The 25,277-nt window shown below is 35.8% G+C and overlaps 1 protein-coding gene across 4 annotated transcripts in view; it reads right to left on the bottom strand.

Annotated features, from left to right (window-relative positions):
• KCNJ3 (potassium inwardly rectifying channel subfamily J member 3) overlaps positions 1 to 25,277 on the bottom strand; it is a 149,486-nt gene that overhangs the window by 108,514 nt on the left and 15,695 nt on the right. For 3 of the 4 annotated variants that reach the window (XR_011528752.1, XR_011528753.1, XM_070581353.1), the window contains exon 2: positions 24,105 to 24,321. The exons of the other annotated variant lie outside the window; for it this stretch is intronic. Coding sequence is in view for 1 of the 3 variants with exons in the window: in XM_070581353.1 (XP_070437454.1) it covers positions 24,105 to 24,321 (217 nt within the window). In the remaining 2 variants the exon portion in view is untranslated. The remainder of the gene's footprint in view (positions 1 to 24,104; positions 24,322 to 25,277) is intronic. 4 annotated transcript variants of the gene reach the window in all.

Genomic DNA, 25,277 nt, shown 5'->3' with positions numbered 1-25,277 from the left:
TGCAGGCAGTCAGCTAGAGAAGTCACAGAGCTCATCTCACTTATTTCTAGTCTCTTGGGGATCACTGCCCCTTCCTTGTCTGATATCCAACGTGCCGAAAATTGTTGTTCAATATAGTTTGGGTTTTTCTAGACGTTTTAGGTGGGAGAGTATACCTTGTCCCTGTTACTCCATCTTTGCTTGCATGGAAGTTTTTGGAGTTTTTTTCTTTCCTATATATAATTTTAAGAGTAAGAGTCTGTTCTTTTCTCCCCACATTCATTACTCTCTAAATTTCTATTGTTTCATTAAGTATACACATTATAAACCCTCAGGGTTGGTAGGTGGTATGGTAACCCAGGGTAGCCACAAGCAGAACCCAGTGGTAGGTCTTTCCGTTTTGTTTTGTTGCTTTTTACTTAGGACTAGTGAGTCCCTGTCACTTTCTCCCATTCTAAAAAGGCAAGAGACGATGGCGAGATGGGAAGATACTTCTTATGGCTCGGAGTGGCTCTTAGTTTTGAAATAGGCTCAGGTTCTAGACATTAAAATGAGCTGCATCAAGAGCTTCAATAATTAATCTTATGAGTTGTATACCACATAATGTATGATAAGTTCAGGAAAACTGGATATAGTTTATAGCAACCAGAAAGATGAAGGATCACAGGAAAGAGAAATTCCAGAATGATTCAGAAGACACTTCAAGTTTCCAAAATCTAATGCCATAATACAGTGTACACTCTGCCCCAGGACATTAAGACAAACACAGTAGCCTTTTTCTAACAGTCAAGAATTATAACTTAAAATTCAAAAATTGAACTTATTATATATTTTATTATATCAGATTAGAAGGATCAAACTAAAACCGCTTAAGCCAAGCCATAATATTTTTCTATGGAACAGTCCAAGGCCTGTCACTCAAAACCAAAAGTTCTCTTTTGCTTCTGTTAAAAGACATTACGGGGGACAAGAGTGAAAGATATACAAATGATGACTTTCTTCAGAAATTTTGACTATGCTGAAGGAAATAAATAGTAAAATGGTAATTAAAGGAACCCATCTATGATAACATATAAAGGAAAAACTAAATTTTCAGAACTATTGGAAATGTCTCTCTGTGTACTTAGTTCCACTTTTAAATTGGACTTCTTAGTATTCAAAAACATTTTGTACCAACATCAATAATTCAAGCAAATTTAATTAACTATATCCCAGATGAAAACAAAATAACATAGGATTTTACAAAGTGTACCCCAGTGTTTCCTTCCATGTCTGGGGAAAGCCGCCACATAAACCTACTCTTACCCTGTACCGTTGATCGTTTTACAATCTCGGGGGTTTGTGCCAACAGGAATACAGATTAAGATATTCATTCCAGCGACCTGGAGACAGGCCCACAACGTGGATGCAAAGTCCAGTGAGCTAAAGCCGTCACCATTACTTGATTGAACGTAAATGAAACCTGTTTATTGAGCAGCCTGAACTTGATGTGAACAGAAAAAACGTTTCCTTTTTCTCTATTTTCTGCCTTTCCATTTGCTCTGTTGGGTCTCGATTCTTCAACGAATGACACCATCCCAACTTTCACGTAGCTTTCAGGTATAGAACAGTCCCTTTACGGATCGCTACAATTCACTTTGACTACCAAATGGTTCAGTCTTGTCTAAAAGCAAACTCCAATCTCAAATTTAATTGTTTTTACTCCACATCAGTAGAGGGGTGTGGTCTGATCCTTTACTCCCGCCATCTCCTCCCTCACTCTCTCTCCATCTGCTGGTTCTGCACAATTGGAAAGGGCAGTGGCAGTGGCAATTAGAGATAGAGGAGTGAAACACTGACACCTCTCTAGTTCTATCTTGTTTAATACAAGCTGGTGGTCTTGCTCTCCATTCTAGCAATCATTAGTTGTTGGTTCTTACAGGGGATGTGTGTGTGTGTGTCTGTGTGTGTGTGTGTGACTCTGAGGCACCTCCCAATTTCTTATGATTGGTATTTCACTGATTCACCTTCTTTGGGGGAGCTGTAATGACTCCTTTCTCAGATCCAGACCATGGAGAAGCATCTCAGATTTTCTTAATGTTAGAGTGTCCTCCCCTGCAGCATGCAGCCGTCTTAGGGAGGGTTCCCCTCTAGGCAGAAGGAGCCCAGCTACTTCCCAGCTAATCCTCTGGTATGCAGTTAGCTTATTGCAAATTAAGGCATCCTTGCCATGCAAAATGCTGGATATGTTAGCTGTTTCAATGCAGCAGAATTCTGTCATCTCAAGTATCGCCAGTGAATTTCTATGAATTTCCATGAATTCAGCAAGTGGGAAGTAAATATTAGTTTATATTAGAGGTGGATTTATCAGGAAGATAAGGAAGTTGAAGCTTAGGGCCCCTTGCATGGGCTCCTTTCAAATCTCTGAAAAGGGCCTTAGCAATGCATTCATATAGTCAAATAGTCTGTAAAATTTGCAAAAGTAATATTGTGCCCTACTGTACAAGATTCAGGCCCCACACAACTTGGATCTTCTGGCATTCTCTATATTCACTTACGCTCACTGAACTTCAAGAGGGACAAACACATGTCAACTTCTCCTAGGAACTCTCACTAGGCTTTCTCCTCTTCAATCTTCTGTGAGATAAAGATGAAGAAATGCTCCAGGAAAACATACTCCCCAACAGGCCGACACACTCTGCATTAGTAAATCTCAACAATTCCCTTCCAATTGGAAGCTGGCAATGGGGGTTCATAGTCACTGAACCAGTTTTGCTGTCTTTTTGAAAGTCCTACATGAATGTATCCAGTACATCCTTATGATGTGAGGCATTTATCACTTAGTAATTTCAGCTTTGGAGTGCCAGCATTAAAATGCAAAGTAACAAGAAAATTCTCATGCAATCCCCTATCACATAAGCATTCACCTGAGACAACGCAGGTGGATGTCACTGACTCACGCTTCTTCTGCCATCCAAAAGAGAGCCTCAACTTAAAATTAAAATGATGAAAATATTCAGGAGTGTAATTCTTTTCCTGCGAAAAACCATTCTTTATCTCTTTAAGGAAAAACAGAAATAAAGCTGACCATTCACTGAAATCTTTATTACATCTCAAGGAAAGCAAACTGCTGGAGAGTAATTTTGCAGAAAGTAAAAAACTGTGCTTTTTGAATTTAAATTTATAATTATTATAGAGTAAGAAAAAAATCACTTGGGAATTAGATTTAAGGGTAGATATCGAATTCAGTAACAGTTCCAGTACAGTAACTTAAAAAAATAATTCAATCTTGCAATTTAAAGAAAAGGTAAAATAGAATCTGCTGGCGAATCTGTTTTGATACTAAAAAAAGGGTTCTTAACCATAGGTAAACTGGCTGGTTTCATCTCTAAGTCTATATAAAGGAAAGCCAATTTTGAAAAACAAAATGCATATATACCAATAAGTTAACCCAAAAGTCAATAATAAAGTTTTTATTTGTTTGCTTTTTCCAACATTGTGCTGGGCAGACTTGGTCTCTTTTCCAAGAAATGCCCTAAACATCTGATTTATTTTCCACTTTTAAAATAAATGGCTGATAAAAGCTAAATGTGTTTTTATACTTTCCATCCTTGATTAATTCCTAGAACTTTCAAGTGATCTGTAAATAATGCATGCTTTCGAATGATAGCTTGCCAGATTGTTTTTAGCCGGCCCAGAGCTACACATTGAATTTTGATGGGCAGTTAGTGGAACAATGCAAAGAAGCCAGAAATGAACAGCTAATGACCTACTTGCGATGCTAGTCAGGCATCTTGTCCAGGAAAAACTTCAAACTAAGTGGTGACACAAAGGAAAAAAATGATTAAAGCCACAAATCTTTTGAATCCTGTTCCAAAATATGACCCTGTAAAATCTTTTTCTGTTTCTAAAGGGTCCATTGAAGTCCGCAATTGTCTTTCATTTATCTAACCAGTGGGTAAGTAAAGCACGGATTGCCATGAAGAAAAGGAAGTGAGGGTTGAGAAAAAGAAAAATCCATAAATGCAATGCTAATTAGAAAACAATGACAAATTCCATAGCGAGAAAATTGTCCTGGGATATCTAGGACATTTAGAAATTCAAATACAAGGATGTGCAGAATTAGACGAGGTGTAAAACTCACTTCTTACCCAGATGTACCTCTATAAACAGATTCATAACGGCAGCAAAAATGAATAAATTGTACTAGTAGCACTTTTTAGCCTATTAAGTAGACATTTTGGCTTATTTCACAGGTTTAAATTGAGACTTTGACATGTAAAAGGCAAGTTACTCCCAGATTGTTTCCTCATCTACAAACAGGAGAAAATAATGCCTAACTCACAGGGAGGGCGTGAGCAACAAAAAGTGTATTTCGGCCTCTTTCCTGGCACATTACAATCAATATATCATAACCATACCAGTAATACATGTCAGTAGAGCATTATGATGACTTTTTGCTACACAAAGACCCACTAAAATGAACTAGCATTTTCATCTTGACAAACTCATTTAGTAGAAAAAAATGTTTATCTGAGAATGCATGGGCTGACCCAGGAATCCCCTCACTACACTAGAAAAAAAAAATAAAAGCGAATCGAATTGTTTTATATCAAAAAGTACTGACAGACAAAAACTTTCTTTTTTTCCCAGAGCAAGATCTGTTCAGCCATCTCCCTCTTTAAAAAGGTAATTTCGTATGACAACACCTATGTGGGACAGTAGTACATAAATGCAATAATTAATTTTATAAACAAAAAGTAGTAGTTACATATATTAAAAAGATACCCAGAGAAGGTACTTGGCTTATTTAGAACAACTCAAATATGTATATAAGACGCGTATTTTAGAAAAAAGATTTTCCTTGTATTAACTAGGTAAATTCTCTGATTCACATAACAGGTCAATAGCATAGAAACTTTGGCAGAAAGCACAAAGAAGATAGGCAAGCTGGTAATTTTAACACACAAATTTTACCATATAAATATGAATTTTCAAAACTGCTCAGAATTCCGCTAATCCCAAAGGAGCTATTTGAATGTCTTCTTGATCCGGCAACCCCATCTCTTACTTTGTGTCCCTTGCAGAAGAGCCCATAACTGTACCCAGATCACACCACATTTTCTCGTTCCTTCAAGCTTTTGCTCTTGGTGTTGGGTAAAATTCTATTCAGCTTTTAAAACCCTAGTGAAGTGACTCCATCTGAATAGGCTTCCCTGACCTCAAACACGGGGTATTTAACCATACCTGCCTCTAATGGGTACTTATCTATTCCACATCCTTCTATTATTATATGATTCACACCACAGAGTTGAAATGAATTACAGGCTTTTCTCTTTTTAGAAACAAAATATGCTAAATTACTTTTTAAGTGTGATTTCAGGTTTTGGTAGGCTCACTGCCCCACACCTCACGGAGGGAATAAGTGTAGCTTACTGGAGGCTGTGATTTAACAATATATTGTAGATGGATAATCATCTACCGGAAGGACATTTTTAATCTGTGATGAGATTCAGACTAGAATATGTTTAGCGGAAAAATGCTCCTTGTATGAATTCACAATTAAGGATAAAACAAAATTGGAAATTTCTATAATATTTTATATAGGCTTTAACATTTATAGCTGCAAAATTAATGAGACAATGAAAAAAGTTGATGCTACTTTTCTTTTCTTATACCTTAGCCTTATTCCATATTAAAAAGCAATATACGTTAACACCAAGTCGAGAGACTGAATAATTTTAATACTCTTTTTTTTTTAAAGATTGGCACCTGAGCTAACAACTGTTGCCAATTGCCAATCTTTTGGGGGTTTTTTTCCTGCTTTTTTTCTCCCCAAATCCCCCCAGTACATAGTTGTATATTTTAGTTGTGGGTCCTTCTAGTTGTGGCATGTGGGCCGCAGCCTCAACATAGACTAAGGAGCAGTACCATGTCCGTGCCCAGGATCTGAACCCTGGGCCACCAAAGCGGAGTGTGGGAACCCAAAGACCACCCAGCCACGGGGCTGGCCCCTAATATTCTTCTACCACTAATTTTTCCCACTTCACATCAGCTTTTTACAGGAGAAATATAAAACTCTTACATTTGATTATTTGCATTTTAAAATTATTAAGTAAGAGAAAGTTCAATTAAAAGCAATACTTTTCATTGTATTGCTTTATTAACATAACTTTTAAAACTTGCTAAGCAAGGACCTCTTTTTTTCCGGGATTATTCCTTCCCCCTTCCCATTACTCTTATCAGAAAAAAACCCTTATTTAATTGAAGAAATTATGCATAGCTCCTAAAACTCTTCCAGTTGGGGCAAGGGAGTCAGAGGAGGTTCTGACCAATGCAATGGAAAGAGTATTTCCTGGGAAATGTCTTTTCCTGAGAACAACATCAAAGTCTCTCTAGAAAGCTAGAGTAGAAAGCTCCCTTGGCATTTCCTCTCACCGCTTCTTTCTGCTTGTAACTCTGAAATGATGCCTAATGGTACAGCATCCATCCTGACCACTAGGAGGAAAGACAACTGTTAAAGATGGTACAGCAGGAAGGCAGGAGGAGTCTGGGTCTTTGAAGACATCCTTGAGCAGCTGGACCAGCCTGGCTGCCTGATTCTGAACATCTTGTTACAAATGAAAACTAAAGTTCTAGCTGTTGAAGCCACTCTTGATTGGATTTTCTACTATTTGCAACCAAATGCATGCCTAATTCATACAATATTATTTAGGAGAAATCATATTGCAAATATCAATCAAGCTTGCTGATTTAAAACGATTTCATAAATTTGCTTTATAATAAAACATTAATTATTCTTATTCATCCTGTTGTTAAAAACTGACTTATACAGGTCTGTCTTCCTCTAGATATGTAGTGTGTTAGTCCCCAGTCCTGGCTTCTCATTGATAATGAGAAGTCACAGTAATTAACATTCTGGTCAGTCATCATAGGGTAATATAATGCTTTATCATTGATGGTCTATAAAATGATTACACTATTGAAAAACATTTTCAAAAATATAGTGTAACAGAATGAAAAAGAAAAGGACTAAGTCAAATAGGAGTTAAACACACAGCTATTGATAATCCCTAAGAGGGATATTCTGAACATTGAATCCTACATTCAGGTTCACCGATCAGTTCAAAAGGAACCTAATTAAATGATCATGGCTTACTCAGTTAAAGGAAAGCCCCTTACTCTTGTTAGCATTTTATGCCATTTTATAGCATTCCTTTATAGCTGGCTGGCAACACTGATTGTAAAAACTATAAATTTTGGATGTTATCCTCCCAAAATGGCATAAATAAATCCAATTTTCAATTCATTCTAGTTAACACTAAACCTGTACTTGTCAATTAAAAACATGCTAAAACTGGAGGAAGCCTTCATTGTTGGTACTTACTAATAAAATTTCATTGTAATTTCACATAAGGGACCCTCCTTGGACAATAGCTTTAGAGAATTAGTCTAAGGAAATTGGCATATGTTACATGTGTTAATACATCATTAGTCTTCACAAACAAGCTAAACTAAGAATTCTGCAATATTAATGAATTTGATGATAATAACAATTAGTAACATTTACTGGGTGACCTTTAAGTACTAGATGATGTGCTAAAATAAGTACACTCATTATAGTATCTTATTTTAATATTGTTACTTTAATCCTACTCCGACCCCACCAAAATGAAAAAGATAGAGATAAGAATAATTTCTACTTCTATTTTACATATGAGGATACCAAAGAAAGGGAAGTTCATCAATTTGCCCAGAATCATGCAAATAATACATGGAGTATAGACTCTAAAACCAGTCAATCTGACTCTGAAGTGTACGCCTTTAATCACTGAGTGTGCTAATTCTCTCAAACTCAACAGCCCAATCTCTTCTAACACCTGACACATTTTTAAATCAGCAGGTTGAAGTATTATGCAACACATTTTTCATCAGGGAAGTCAGCTCTGCAAATACTGAATCATTTTACTAAGAGTGGTTCCAAGAACCAACCACATAAATTCCCAGAAAGTGAGGTCAAACTTTTAGTAAATTAATAGGGAAGAGGTTTATCGTAACATCACAAAAGTTTTGAGAACATATGATCTTTCAGATAGTCCTCTTCCAAACTGACATCAATAAAAAGTAGTCCAGACATTTATATGGCTACCCCAGCATCAGAACCGAGTATTTTAAAATACATAAAGATAAGCACATAACAAGGTAGATAAAAGTAAGCCACAAGGCTCTTTCTAAAAAGGATAAGCAACATCAAGTGGTTTTAGTGGCTATAACTACACTATTATTTAAAAAGTGAGGTCACAATGAATAACCAAGGATGTATCTCTACTAATCTTATATGCAAAATGATACAAAATACTATTGGAATTTTGATACAATCAGAAGAGTTAAAGAAACATAATTGAGAAACGATGACATAAATTAAAGACTAATACGATGAAAATGACACGAGAAAATGATACTTAAGTCATTTTCATTCATCAAAATCATTATATTTTACAAATTATGGCACTTAATCATTTTGCAAAACATTAATTTCCCTTTGCCTTAGCAAAAACTGGGACAAGGAATACTATTCATATATTGTAAATAAAGAAAATTTTACTCAACAATATTATTTGACTTGGCAGAGATAGTATGGCCAGTGAGGGGCAGAACTGGATTCTCACTCAGCAATCTTTGTACCACAGTAGCTGGCCAAGTTGGTATAAGACTATTCTAAATACCACTTAAAAAAATTAATGCCATGTATAACTTCTGCACTCTAGGAGTTTTCAGTATAATCAAACTTTTAATGTGAGAAATCATACAAAAGAACCTACAATATTCTGTAAACACTGAAAGGTACAGCTTTTGAGGAAAGTTAGTTTATACTCTTTCCATAAATTAAAATAATTTTCATGTTATTGGCAGATCTGTGTAATTACACCAAAACAGTTAATAAAAATGGAAAGTTAAGAGTATTGTCAAAAGCTAGTGAAATCAAGTTTGACACAGGACAATCAATCAAGTATTTCTAAGGAAAAAATACAGGAAGTAGAATCATGAAAGTTCATGTTTTTAAAAAGGTGGCATGGGGTTGGGGGAGTGAAAAATGAAAGCCACAATGAGTTTGAAGACGTTTTCCTATACAGGACTTCAATTTTTCAATGCACGGTCTATATATCATCTCTGAATTCTCAGGATAACTTTGAGAGGTAAGTGGAGAAGGTATTAGTATCATTTTCCAAAAAAAGGAAACTTTCAAAGAAAAGATATCTTTCCAAAACCCGCAGGTAGTTGGTGGAAGATGCAAGATACAAAAAGTAGAAAGTAGTAGGAGACCAGTCTCCAGGAGACAATTTTGGAGAGAAAAAAACAAAAAAAGAAAAGAAAAGTAACGCTTACTGTCTGACTAGTGAATGACAGGGTGGAAATGTGATCAAAACCAGTAACAATCTGAAGAATTTGATTTTCAAAAAAGCAAAAGGTTGTTGTTGGTATTATTACCAATGAAGTTATACTTCTTGAAGGAGATTTTTGAATGTCTAAGAAAATTATTTTGGAAACATGGACCATTAAGCAGCAGAAGAATCTCTCAAGGCAAATATTGAAAGCTGAGATGAGTCCTTAAAAATTCTTCAGAGTCAAATAATACTTCTTCATGTCCTGGCTCTACATTAAAGGTATATATGTAGGTTAAAAATAAAATGTAACATTTTACTTATATTTATAAATAATGTAAAGTAAAACATGACACCTATAATGTAACAGTAATATAGAATGTGATTTCATCCGTTACATCAGATTTTATTCTTCCAGCCATTTAACATTCTCATTTTCCAATTTGAAACCACAGCATATTGGGGCATGGCAAGTCAACGCAGAAAGGCAATAAACCATTCGTATGGCACATAATTGCTGGCAAAATCCCAGGAAATGGAATATGTTAGGGAAGGCATTTCCCAACAGGTTATTCAACTCTATTCTCGCTTCTGCTTGCAGAGTAAAAAACACTTCATGATGGGGAAATACATAACAAGTTAGACTGACCTTGACGACACATCAAAAGAAATCCTTAAGCCATAGGAAAAACAGATTTATCTGTACTTTTTTTTCCCCTAAATTGGTTTTAAATGTATTTTATTCAATAACAGGGCAGAATTTATCTATAGTCAGCATTTACTGAACTAAATTATTCTTATAACAGCACAGATCAAAATAATAATAGCAGCTCTTGGTTAACTTAAGAATGCTGATCAGAAGACACATGGGTACATAGACACACAACAATATTTTGCAACTTCAGATACTCCTAGTATCTTATTAACTGGATATTGTCACTAACAGACTAATTTCCATAACTCTAAAATTTGCCATTTTATCTTCACACAAAATATTTACCTAATTTTAACATACATCAAATTTTTGAGATTTTATTTTTTCTTCACAGAGACACAATTTTATTTCTTACAGAATTCTGAAAGACAAGTGGGGCATGATTCAAAAGTGCTATCTAGAACTTAATTTTAAATTATAGAGTACAAAGGTATAATTGAATGAATTCAAATACCTTCAAAGATTTCCTTTAAAAAAGGTTTTTAAATTCCAATTCTAATTTGACACTTTATATTTCATATCACTGTGGAGTGGATCTTAAAAAGATCATGTTTTGAAGACAAACATTCTAAGTATCTAAATAATCTTTTAAAAGAATAAATTTTTGTAACAAATTTTGGTTAAAAACTAATAATTTAGGACCATTTATTTTTACTGAAGCACTGAGTATATCTCATCTGACATAATATGTACCTATCGCATTGACATAAGGCATTTTTCAAAAGCTAAATGAATTCAAATTATATCCATTTAACCTATCTTTCCTCTCCCAGGAGGGACAAAATGAACATAAAACACAATGAAATGAGAAAGACAATGCTATATACTGCTATTTATTTTACACATCATTGTCCAGAGACCTTGCATACAAACTACATCATAGCACCCTCCTGCTCAAAAACCTGTGATAGCTTCTTTTATGCCTAATAAATTGAAGTTCTGGCACCCAGGCTGTCCACAATCTTCTCCCAATACCTTTCTAGTCTTACCTTCTAGCCTTACTCCACTTCACACATCTCACTCTTCAGTCCAAATCTGAGTTTAGAAACTCTTCTGCTATATGTCCCTGCATTTTCACACCCCAAAGCCTGCGCTGTTTCACCATCTTAAGTGTCTTCTCCTTCATCTTCAGGCATCAAACTTCATCAAAGGTAACATGAAATTTTACATACTTCTGGTTTTCAACAAGTCTTCCCCAATATCCTAGCCCAGAGTGGATACTTCATCTTCAACTTCCACTAGCTACAGAAGCCTAATTGATCGACTCATCTCCAGTTTTACACCACTTAATACTTCCTCCAATGTCAGCCAGTGTAATGTTTTTCCTAAAAACACAATTGTGATCATATTATTCTCCTGCTTAAAAGCCCTCTGTGGCTCCCCATTACTCATAACAAGTAAGTGCAAACACATAAATGACTTAAAAGTGCTACATTTTCTAGACTTTCCTCTTTGACTACCATCTCCTGAAATCCTTTCTTTCCCCCATGACCCCACACGTGCTCAACCTCCACCATATGATGTCCTTCAGTACCTTAAATATAGCAGGTTTTCTCTTTCTCTTATACATCAGGTCTTCTGACTTCATTCACTCTTTCAATAATATTCTTTCCACCTCTCTTGGCCTGGCTAACTCTCACTTATCCTTCCTAAGCCTAGGTTGTGGCCTTCACATATCCCCAGGGACATAGCATATTTCCCGATTTACATTACTTATCACTGCCTGTGCAACTGTTTTTATCTCTCACTCAACTATGAGTTTTGTTGGCTGGGACTCTGGAACTTTATATTTACTGAGTGTCCCCAGTGCCTGGCACAGTGTTCCATATATAGAGGTCGCTTAATACATAGTTACTGAAAATATGGATATCACAATAACTACCATTCTTATTATATTTTCCCTAAAAAGGACTTTGTAATGTTCTTCAAGACCAGGTATACTTATAAGGCATAAACCTCTTGACTGCCTTTCCCTTCTGCTCAGCTAGGCAACTAGCTGATCTGACGAAAACTGAAATCCTAGTAATAGAAAAGATTATTGGCGTATCTTAACAAAATATGGTCTCCATCATTTTTAATTAAAGTAGGTAAGCAAGAAATGCATTTAAGTAACTGAAACATTGTTAGTAATGAGAAGAGTGCCAGAATAAGACTCATAGCACAAAAACATATTCTAAACTATTCCACCAATGGTTCTAAAAAGATGGGCAAGTTGTCTTACTTTAATGAATCATAGTTTCCATTTCTGTAAAATGGAGGGTTACAACTAGATTATTACTAAGGTGCATTTTATATTCATGATTCTATCATCCCAATTCTATATTCAATTAGATGACAACTAAGATTAAAAAATCATAACTGTGCCTTTTTTTCCTTCATCTCAACTTCTTCTGGTTCTGATAATACTATGGCTTCCACTGTAAAGAAAAGAAAGAAATATGCTTCTTCCAAGCTGAAAGTAGCATATTAGGTTTTACTAAGCATATCCAAACCAGAAGAAGACATCACATCGGGCAGATGTAATTAAATGATCAGTTCAAGTAAGATACCACATCTTATCTGCTATCTGTACCACTGGTCTGGTAGAACCTGGAACACAGGAAGGCACTCTGTAAGGTTAAGTCTCTTCCTTGAGTAACGTTTTAGACATATTTTAAAGATAAGCTAAATTTAGCTTGTTAGACTGAATGTTAACAATATTCAATAACTGAATTAAAAACAATAGATCATCAGTGTGCTGCATAGGATAGACAAAAAATGTTCAAGACTAAAGTCTGTCCTCAATTTTTGCAAATTGGACTTAAAAACTTATGACATCTGAACTTTTTCATGAAGGACTCTTAAGAGGTAATACCATTTTATACTTTCCAGTCTATAAAATATTAAAATCTTAACTAAATGAAGAGAACAAGCCATATAAGTTTAACAAAGCTTTGCATTTAATGTATAAAAATTTAAATGGAGGGTAGTGAAGCATATTTGAAAAAAGCTCACTGAGCGAAATGTAGAGCAAAGCAAAACCAGAAAGAAGCAGATAACACATGTTAAAACATTTTTGGAACAGATAATGCTAATCTGAATAAATACACACAAAGAGGCTACATCATTTTCTCTCTACATTCTCTAAGTAGTGCTGCCAAATATGGAAGGATTGGAGCCATTTCTGGGGAACTGCTGAATCAGAAGCATGAGTCAGAAAGTAAATCCTTAGTGCAGAAAAAGTACTAAAAAAAAAAAAAGCGCTGAGAGCTCATACACACACAGACATGCATTCAGTTCATAAGGTCCAAACCTTCCTTAGTCATCAAGACACCCTGTGGTCTCCCCTTCCCAAACTTATCCCCTCACAGTACGTGTATTTGGGAGAAAGTTCTCCCTCCGAGGAACCAGATTTAGCTGTACCTAAATGTTGAGGTATAGCACGATTTGGTAGTACATGCGACTAAAGATGGCTCTGAAAACTAACGGCAGGACATCTTCCACCTTAAATGACAAGAAATCTAAAATAAAATTAAAACATATAAGGGGCTTAAATTATATTAAAAATTGATTTAGAGACATATGGAATAATTGCTTGACAGTAATACAGGGGAGACCAAGATGCTATTTCTCCAAACGCCTTTAAGATCGAATAATCTCTCTGAATGGTCCAGACATCACTCTTCTCTGAAAGAGGCAGCAGGAATGGATCATAACTAGAGCTCCTCTCAGGCTTAGGAGTATATTTTTGGCACAAAACATTCAGCAAATACACCCCATATATAATCCACGCAATTAAGCTTATGCTCTAGGGTAAGTCCTCCCTGGACAGCAAAGAATGGATTGTCCTCTTTCCTGCCCTGCCTCATGACAAGACCTTCTCAGTGTTGTGAAGGCACTCTGTCACCACCATTAATAAATATTAAGATGCCACAGTTTATAAAATAACTTCATATTATTTTCTCTCATTCATCATTTATTTTTAACAGCAACAATAAAAACAGCAGCACTGATTTCCCACTTTAATTTCAGTTCTAAAATCTCCTCTCTGAGCTGAGTGGGTCAATGATCTCAGCTCTTTTTCAGACAGAGCCTAGTGCATAGAAACAACAAAGTAATAACTAACCAGAGTGAAGCAATGTCAACTTTGGCCTAGAATCCGTATTTGTCAATAGAAACTCAGCCTCTCTGGATCTCAAATCTTACTCATTCATTATCATCGCCTATTAAAAGTGTATTTCTATTTAATTTCCATAATCTCCACAAAATTTACCCCAGAAGAGAAAGCCCTCAAATGGTTTAGCCTTAATGACTAATAGCCAGTGTGAGTCTTAGTGTAAAATTATGAAAATTGTCCTTTTGAACTTTCCAGTAATCATAATGATGTTCCCTTCTATGAAACAGTAAATAACCGCACATGATGTTCTGGTTTAATGCATTTGTAGAAATTTCAATGATCAGAATTCTCTCCATCAGTGAGCGGCACTGACATTCTGGTTTGGCATTTATATTACATCTTCACACAGTGTTCTGCAATAGCTATTACATCTTGTTCTTGGTTATGATGGTGAATAGCAATGCATTTTAATTTATACTTCTGATTTTCACTGCTTTCTACCCAAATTAATCTGCATTTGGCTACTATGATCTGTATAGTTTGAATCAATGCAAAGCTTCATCTCTGAAGACTTCAGAAATTTAAAGAACTATGTTCTCTTTCATTTTTACCACAAGCCAATCTGGTAGATTAGGTCAAGATATTGTCGTTGAGTAGTTAATTCAATAAATATTAGTGGCTTTCCTAGTTGATGGATTGAAGAGTTCTCAAATTTTAATGTTCATAAAAATTACCTTGATGCTTATTAAAAAAGCAAATTTCCTGGACCACAAACTCCAGACCCTTTAACACTGTAAGTCTACACGAGGGCCCCCCAGAAGTCAGCATTTTAAGAAACATCCCATGGGATTCTGATGCAGGTAGTCCTCAGATCTCACCTTGAAAAACTCTGAAAATGAGTTATTACTAATGTCTAAATTGTGAAGTTCCTTGTCACTGGACTATGCCACATATTAACCAAAACTTCTTTCCCCAATCACAATTCCCCTATGCCTACATTGAACAATTAGCTAAATTATCCATAAGGTTTGCTGACTTCTTTTATTCACATAAGCCATAGGTAAGATTGTGACAAATATAGTGTCAACCGTCCTCACTCCACCTCATCTGTGATTTACCCATACCAACGTCTTGCAGAACAAATGAGAAACTTCCACCCAAGATGCTAAGGATTGTACTAATTAAATATTCTACAAAAGAAAGCAATGAAAATAACAGAGAAAAAAACATGAAAACATTCTTTTTATGTGTTTTTGAGACTTCAATATTGGCAAAGGCTGAGGAAGGAAAATGGGGGAGTAAACCCAATCATGAGCTTCAAAAGACCTATTCCACTATTAAAAAAGCAACCTTCCCAATTAATTGAAGAAGGCATTGAGGAAGGTTTACCTAACGTTCTGGGACCACTAAGTAGGGTGACCAACCATCCCACTTTCCGAGTTTACCCCTGAAAGCCCCACCCCCAGAAAACTTTTCGATTGCAGGCCAACCAAGACAGTTGTTCACCCTACTTCATGCTTCAATATTTAGGCATTAATTTTTTGAAGTCCACGGAAAATTTCTACAAAGGTCTATTAAAAAATAATAATAATAAAGTGGGATTTTATTTAGGAATTGCTCATAAAAAGCTGCCTTTGGTTATAAAAGGATCCATGGCCCACAAAAGCTTTAGCTTTATTTTGATTCAGCATATTATTGAAAAAGCGTCCCTAAAAGAGAAAAAATAATCACAATTAAGAAGCAATAAATACTTAACAAATATATAATCACAGAAGTTATTGGGAGGAGGGTACTTTGAAATGTTCATTATATACAGATCCATGTGTCATGGACTTTTACCTGATAAGGGAGAAAGTCTTGTGAAACACTAGCAATTACTTTAAAAGCTAGGAGCAATCTGAGCAGGAGCAGGGGAACCATGGAGGTGCACCAGATGCCCCTAACTTAGGTCTCGGCTATAACAGGTGTGGGAAGCACACAGGCTAACGATTCAGAACCTGCAATGAGGAAGGATGGATAAAATTTCCAATGGTCCGGAGAATGCCATCTCATTTACAATAACACTAGGGGGGCTGCTCATCACTATCTTCTGACAGATCACTAAGGAGTGATGATTAATTACAAGTAATAAAGCCAAATATTGTAGAATCATTCATAGAGAAAAATAATAGGCATATCTCAATTATTCACAAGTTGAGCTTCTGCTCTGTGATTTATTCATTAGAAAATTTCAAACTGTTTTTCACTAGTAAGAATAAGAGTTAATTGCTTGTTTGTGGTGTTTTATTTATTTTTTTCAATTTATCCTATTGTTTCTTTGGGTGTCCCTGCCTCTTCTAAGTAGCCTGCGGAACTTCAGTGGAAAGGATCCTAGGGCCTTTTTTCCCCATTCCTGTTTAATCACAAATAATAGCTTTGAAACCAGAGGCCTTTTTCATTATTTTCAACAGTCACATAGTTGCCCGAGCCAGATAATTTCATGCAGGACCCAATTACCTCTGGTCTGGCCTATTGTAACAGCCTAATAACTGGTCTGTCTCCAGTCTCAGCCCCACTCAATCCATCCTCAACTTGCAGAGGGATCTTTCAATCATGCAGATATGATCACGGCATTCTCCTGCCTAAAACCCTTCAAGGGTTTTACTGCCTGCGGAATTAAATCCAAACTGGGCCTCAGGGATAGACTCATCTCCAGCCAGTTCCCCTCCACCTGTTCTATACTCTGACCATACCAAATTATTTGATTCTTCCAGCAAAGTGAATTCTCACCGTCTGTCCCTCCGGCCAGAATGCCCAGCTGCACTTCCCCTCCTGATAAGCTTCTGCTTCACCTTCCTGTCTCAGCTCATGCTATGTCCTCTGGGGGGGTCTTCTCAGACCTCTTCAAGAACAAACCCATCAGGGACCACTCTGCTAAGCCCCTACTGCAGCCTAGAATATTTGAGCACAGAGGGCTAATATTCAACTTACCTCAACTTCCTTCTCCCTCTGGACTCTGGGCTTCCTCCTTAATCATCTTTGTACTATCTTACGCCTAATACAATATGGATAACCAACAAGCACTTACTGATTGATTTCCTATAGGAAATAATTTGTGACTCAGAAAGCAAGCTTATAAAAAAAGAGCAACTCTATTAAAATCAGTTACAAATAACAACAAACATATCATAAGCATTTAGTGGGATCTACCACTTTCTGAGATCTAATAACATACAAAATAAATAGCCATAAACAAAGCCCTTGATCACTCTTGGAAGTTTACATCTTATTTGGAGATGTAATAAAGCACATATGACAGGAATGTGATAAAATTACCCATGTATATATACATAAAGACAATATTTTGATAATAGTCTAACCTACTACTAGGGATATGGTTTATCATAATAAAGTGCTAATTATTAAAGCCATTTTTGCATTAAAAGAATTGCAAGCAAAATGAGCAATATTAACTGAGAATTCGTGAAATAAAACTCATAGCTAATAGACACGATAATTTCAACCTCACTAGTAATTTAAAAAAATAAGATAATGTCTAATTGGCAAAAAAGAAAAACAATTTTAATACCCATTGTTGGCGAGGGTATGAGGAAATGGGAAATTTCATATACAGTTGTAAATTGGTACCAGCTTTCTGAATAGCAACCCTGAAATACATCTTAAAAATATGAAATACATATTAAAAAACAGATTTATATGCCCCTTTACCCAGCAATTCCATCTCTAGGAATTTATATAAAATGGAAAAGTTGGTGGCAAATAAATTAAAATGTGGACTATAATAGTATTTACTTATTAAAAGGAAATGACTAAAAATTCCAGACTAGGAGATAAGTAATACAAAATTAAGATAGACACATAGATTAGCATACTAAAGCCATTAAAACTAATGGTGTAGAATTATAATTTGACATGAAAGGTGTTAACAATATATTATACAATAAAGCAAGTTATAAAACAGCACATGTAGCATAATAACAATACATCTGAACACAGACACCTAAAGGTTAATGACCAATATGTTAACAGTTCAGTAGTTGAAGTTAAGAGCAAAGTTATTATTTTGCATATTTGTATTTTTATTTTTTCTATAATGAGCATGCATTTAAAAGACCTTTCACAGCAAAAAACGAGTTTTTTTTTTAATGAGTTATTAAAGAAAAACACATGGACTAAAGTGCCCAGGGAAGACTGAATAAATAAGGCACCTCTTATGTTGTGTGGGAAAAGAAAGAAATGCAGACAGAAATGCTATCCTAGGTAGTGAAAATGGCCTTATCACAGATAAATGAGTCAAGGGGGAGCATCAGCGTATGGACATTACAGTGAGAAGAGTAGCCTAATTTTCTCAGGAAGAAATACCTACAGTTTGATATGACAGTCATTAGGAATTTTTGAGCACAAGTATATCATGAAAGTAGTGTTGTAAGCAAATTTACTGGCCCATAGGATGAAATCTGCATGCAAACCAAGATCCTAGAGATACTAAATCCATTCCTAAAGCAACTTCTCTGATTTAGAAGAACTAGTCTGTGGGCTTAATGAGGAAGAACTGAATTGAAAGACATTACCAAGAGAGAAGAGGAGCCAGTACCCTGCTCCTTGGAGCATTTACTGATACCTCTACCTGGAATGCTCTTCCAGGTATTCACTTTACTCAAGAGACTGTGTTCGCTGAAATATCACCTTCTCATTGCAGCCTGCCATGACCTCCCTACAGCCCCAATCTCTCTTGCCTTGCTTCATCTTTTTCCGTGGCACCATAGCACTTACCATTTTCTAACATTCTAGATGAGGCACTTCTTCATTTTATTGCTCGTTTCCCATATAAGAATGTATGTACCCACTAGAGCAGGAATTTTGTTTCATTAACAAATATTTCCCCTTGGGTCTAGAATAGTATTTAACCTGTAATAGTGCTCAGTAGGTGTTTGTGGAATGAACAAATTAATTAGATATAAAAGGGGAAAGGGGAGGAGAAGTCTGGTATAAAATTGCAATCATTAATAGAGACAAGTTGACTCTGTATTAAAACAGTGACACCCAAGTGGAAAAATGCCCTGGAAATTAATAGCAATACAAGACCATGGCTGGTGGGAGGTTTCATAGCTGGAGATAAATGGAATGGTGGACTTGTGGGTACTTTGTGAATTCATTAATAGTAGTAATAATGAAATGTGAGTATCTAGATTCTAAAGGGAAGAAGGCAAGGGCAGAGATCTAGAAAACATTTAAAGGAGAGAGGAGTAGGAAGGGGCAGTAATGCAGGATATAAGGGACAACTGGAAAATATAAATTAGAAGAAACAGAAAAAGAAAGGGAGAATGTAGTGTCTCTGTATCCCAGGAAAGGAACAAATAACAGTGTTTTGTATTTTTTTCATGAGGAAAGACGGGGGAATGTTTGAGAGCAAATAGAGCCAATGGGATTTTAGGTGTTAGGTATGGTAGGCACTGGAGCTTAAGTCACAGGTGGTGTGATAAACACAGCTAGCTATAAAGGAGATGGTTTTGGAGAAGAAGGACACTGTCCCCACAGACATCAGGAAAGAGAAATAGAAGATAATTATAGGAAAAGAATAGAGAGAGTAAAAAAATGTACAAGAATTGAAGTGTCACATTCTTTTTGATAGAATAGGTAGAGAGATGATAAGCAAAGGAAAGGACAGGACAGCTGGGACTGGGGGCATGTAAAGAGAGGAATTGTCCCATAGGGAGAGAGCCGGGGAGTAGAGAAAAGACAATTAAAAAGACTGCCAAATAGCAGCAGAGAGCAGATTGAAGTTTGAAAGCATCAAGTTCTAATGAGCCAAATCTGCAATGCTGTTTGCCTCCAGCAGTGCTCTCTCTCCTGGGAGAAGCAGCAAAGAGAGCAAGAATTAGAGGTAACCTGTGTTTAGGAATTTGCTGGATGAGCAAAGAAGCAAAGGTTATTAATGAAGAGGCAAATCTTGTGTTCCTTGTTGGGAGTGAAAATTCAGCTCATTTGAAGCAAGGAGGGCAACTCTCCCTGAGTCTGATCACCGAGGACCAAGGAAGAGGAGAAAGTAATTACTGCGAGTCCCCAGCTGAAAGCTGAAATTTTCAAGGAGATTAGAAAGCTTCCAATTTCTCATCACTGTCCCCTCCCCACTCCTGCTGAGACTACAGGAATGAGAAGAAGCAAAAACTAAATGAGATCACAAGATTCTTAAAAGAGGACCGTGTAAAGCCAGCATTTGTGTGTGTGTGTGTGTGTGTGTACGTGTGCTGGGGGGTGGGGATGGGGCGGGTATTACCATTAATACAAAAGTAGTAACTGTCTACAGTTTTATGCATTTTCAAGACACTGGGATCACTCATTTTTAAGTAAACTACACGCAACCCACTAGACAAAAAAATGTGGCTGTTTTTGGTTATAGTCAGTGTGAGATTACTAAATTATTACTTTCATATAAATATAGGCTTTGCTTTGCAATCGAATATCCACACTTCCCGCTGGTGTAATAGAATCATCTGTAGTGCAGAGACGGCCCCTCCACCTCTCTGACTTCTCCTCGCCCCACTCTCCACATTGTTCACTCTGCTCCAACCACTTCCACCTTTTTTTAGTAAACAAATCAAGCTGGTCCCCAACTCTGAGCCCCCTTGAACTAGCTTCCACCCTGCCTGCCATGCTCTCCCCACAGACGGACGGGTCCAGGAGTTGCTTCTTGACAGTCAGGTCTCTGTCTAGGTGTCATCACCTCAGAGAGACCTTCAATAACTATCAACCTAAAGAAGCCTGGGATACACTCTTTTATCCCATCACCTTGTTTTGTTTTGGTTTTTATTCCTGACACATTATTCTCTGATAATATCTTGCATATATTTATATATACATATTGTGGTCTGCCACCTCCAATTAGAATACAATCCCCATGAGGAAAGGGATTCTGCCTGTCCTGGTCACCACTATAGCACCAGCATTTCAAATACTTCTGAGTGCACAGCATGCATTCAACGAATGAAGAAGATAATGAATATCAATAATGCATGAATGAAGAAGAAAAACTTAGCATTTTAATGCCAAATATGATGGAAAGTTACATCAAGTAAATGTTTATTCACAAAGCTGTGTACCAGAAAACATGAGAGGAAAAACGATATTATTGATGTCTCAATACATCCCAAAAGATCACATCTGTTCTATTCTAAGCAAGAAATATTATGAGAAAGTAAAATTTATTGTGAATGGAAGGATAAAGGAGGAAACATCCTTAAAGATGAAGTTAAATAAATCTCAGTAAAATTTTAAATGATTAGATGGACATAAAAAAAATGTTTATGTTATTTTTTTACCAGGCTCAGGGAGGTCTGGAAATATAGCCCAGATTTTACAGAGTTTGAACAGTGTGGGATTTAATTAGTTGGGGCATATACACAAACAAAATGCCAGATAAATTTTCCACAAAATAAATTCTATAAATTATGAGTAATGTTTTTGCTGTTTGTCTTGCTATATTAGATCTAGAAATAGACTTAATTAAGAGGTTAAGAGGAAGTGGACTTTAATCTCTTCTCCATAAAAGGCAATCTCTAAATAAGAAATTCAGTCTCCAGTCAAGTTTTCACATTGTCTGTGGAAAGTGTACTCTGCCAGCTCACTGTTTAAAAAAAGTGGGGGGGGTGGGGGGAGAATGTTAAAATAAAATCTACAGTCCTAACAAATTTAATGTTACAAAATCCTAATGACTTATGGAGGACGTTGTTTACTAATCATGATCCTCAGAAATATGATGAAGACATACCAGTTACAACAAGAACACATAGGTAAAATTTCAAAACAGACTGCTTCGATATTCCCTTAAGATGTCCAGGTAGAAGTCAAAAATCAGAAGAATTAATGAATAAGGAAACCTCAGACAAATCCATATTGAGAGACATTCTACAAAATACCTGACCTGTTGTCTTCAAGTACGTCAAGGTCAAGAACACAAAGTAAGTTTGAAGAACTATTCCATCCTGACACTGAGAAGACGAGTAAACGAATGAAGGGCATAATCCTTAAACTGATGTTGACCCAGGGGGAAAAAAATAATTATGGTGGAAATTACTAGGATAATTGATGAAATCTGAACATAGACCATGAGCTAAATGGTAGTATTGTATCATTGTTAAATTTCCTGATATGTTTCTCTTAATTGCACTGTGATTTTGTAGGAAAATGTTTTCATTCTTAAGAAATATACACAAAATACAGATAAACAGGAAAAATGGACAGATAGAACAAACTAATGAAAGACTTCTAAGGCTGTCAAGTGAAACAGAAACTTCACTCATGTCAATGATTAGAATAATAGTAAGTAATTGGTAAATTAAAGTAGGTACGTCAAAGATAAAACCATATGCTATAAGGAATAAATCAATAAAAATTGCAACCTCTGCTCTTTAAGTTCTAACAATATATTACTTCAGTAAATGAGATGAATAAAAGTGAAATTTAAATGTACAGATTTCTTGACCTAAAAACCTTTGTAAACTGATTTTATTCTTTATCAATATATGGTATTTTAGAAATACACTATGGCATCACTGAAATTTTAAGTTAAAAAAACTGAATGGAGGATTTAAACCATAAAATAATCCACAGAAATCAAATTTCAGATATAGATTGATGAGTTAAATCTTTACTCACTTCCTTAAAAATCTTAATTTTTATACTGGAGCACAAATAATAACAAAATAATAGTAATATGACAAGCAGCTTTGAGACGGCTATTACATCGTTCTCACTTTAAAGAGAAAGAAAAGAAACTTATTAAGCATCTTGCCCAAATTTCAAATAGGTGTTATGTGACAGGTATAGGAAAATTACAGTGGGTTGCCTCCCCCTGCTCCCTGGACAAAGCTTTATAGCAAGGTAGGAGATCACTAACTATGTAACATCTCCCACCTTGGTATAAAGCTTGGATGTATCTATGTTATTGTCAATGTTACTTTCATAGTGCTATAGTTTATACATAATAATTAGCATTTTAAGATTGTTGAAATGATATTGGTAGAAAAGAATTTGAGAGCTAAAATATTTCTTGCTTTGTCATTACTTGTAGAAAAGGTAAAATTCAAGATACACACATACATGTACAACGTGTATATACATAATTATGTCGATATTATATTATTAGTCTCAGGCACCCAGCACGTTCTAAATCAAGTGAGTAGTGCTTAGGCCCCAAATAATATACTCTGATTTACTGTTTCTTTCCTTTGACAACCTTTCTCCTCAGAGCGTAGCAAACTGTGTGTATTTGGGGCATGCCAATGTTATATTGCATCTTATGGAATAACATAGAGCGTGTAGCTATACCAAAGCAGAAAGGAAAGAGAAATCTCTTTAAAAAAAATTTGGTCAAGGTTCAGCTGGGGAAATCTACTTTGACTCACTTTGAAATTAAAATGCTGCTTAGCACATGTGCGCATGCGCGTACACACACACACACACACACACACACACACACACACACACACACGGAATTTTCCACTGAGGTTGCACATAGCAGCATATCAAAGATTTGTCAATGACACCCCGAATCGCCATCCCCAAGGCAAGAATATGCACTCTGAGTTCAGGCTGCAAACTAATTATACTGGATGTACTTAACCTTAAATCTTTAAAGAAAAAATATGATTATAGGAAATCCAAGTTTGTAATTAAAATAGAACATAATCATTTCTAGGGAATCATCACAGTTTCCTTTTTTTATCTTGCAGTAAGTATTCTTGAATTAACATTACATATGCAATCATCACAACAGTAAATCTCCATTTTCAAAGCAGTATCAATTTAATGTTACAAAGAAATAAGAGGCAAGTCATTACTTTCATTATTGTGAACTGAGACATTTATCCCAATTCCTGACAGGTTCTGTGCGTACAATATAATGTCATTATGGAATAAAGAAACTTGATGGCGTATCTATGTTTTTACTCACCAGTTGTTTCCACGATGCCTTCTAGGATGACAACAATCTCGAACTGTTCAGTTTGCATGCTTCGCTGGGATAGGTCATAAAAGGGGCTTTTGGCATCGATCACGTGGCAAATCGTGAGGGGGGAAACAAGAAAAAGTTGATCTGCCCCTGTACTAAAACCTACATCCAGTTCAAGTTGATCAAGGGGGAGGAACTCACCCTCAGGTGTCTGCCGAGACTAGACAAGCACACAGAAAAAGAGAAGAAATCACCACTTATCCTGAAATTTTCAAGGCAGTCCAACAGTAATTTACATCATTGCCAACATTCTGCACTATCAATCATCTGCAAGAAAATCCAAACAAATCATTATGCAGCTATGTTCTAGCAAATGGGCCGAAATCCCACATAGCTCATGTGGAACATACATGCATTATTTATAATATGCGACTTACTATAATTATCATTCCCTAACTGGTGAGCTTTGGAAAAATGCCTGGTCCAACAATGGCTGTTAGCAACAACTGTAGAACTAAGTGTACATGGGCCACTGCTTGACATAAATCACTGCATGCTAACTCATTGCATGCCAGAATGTTTTCCTCCTAAAGCAAATAAGTAGGCAATCCTTACAAAGATGTTAAAGCTGAAAAATGTTGATCATAATTTAAAAGAGATATGCTGAACTATTACAAAGAAAAGCACAATAATTTATTTTTCTAGGACTTTTAATAAGTAATAAATAGATGTAAATTAGAATAGAAGAGTGAAGATGTTATATTAAGTTATGTACACAACAGCTCACGTAATAAAAATAAAAGCGGATGCTGTCAGCTAATGGCTTTCAAATTCCTAATAATAAACTGCATTAAAGTTGTTTACTTCCCTATTTATTTTATGAATTTTAAAACAGTGAGAAACTGTGCTAAACTGAATTTTTTAATGAAAATGCAAATTAAAAAATCTATATTGGATAACCTTATGGTTTACTAAAACTTTCATAGGGTAATAGCATTCAGCAGCAGCATAAATCATTGTAAAACTTAATAAACTGCTTGCATGCTAAAACTCTGAAAGAAAATTAAATATGACTATTAATTAACAAACCATGAAAGTAAACATCTTTTTTTCCTGTTTATTTTCATTTTATTTTCCATATCTGCTACTTATAAAGATCATGTACAAGTAAATATT

The sequence above is a fragment of the Equus przewalskii genome, chromosome 17 (assembly GCF_037783145.1).
Source record: "Equus przewalskii isolate Varuska chromosome 17, EquPr2, whole genome shotgun sequence".
Taxonomy (NCBI): domain Eukaryota; kingdom Metazoa; phylum Chordata; class Mammalia; order Perissodactyla; family Equidae; genus Equus; species Equus przewalskii.
The sequence above is the reverse complement of the archived record's forward strand: the minus strand, read 5'-3'. Positions and strand labels throughout refer to the sequence as shown.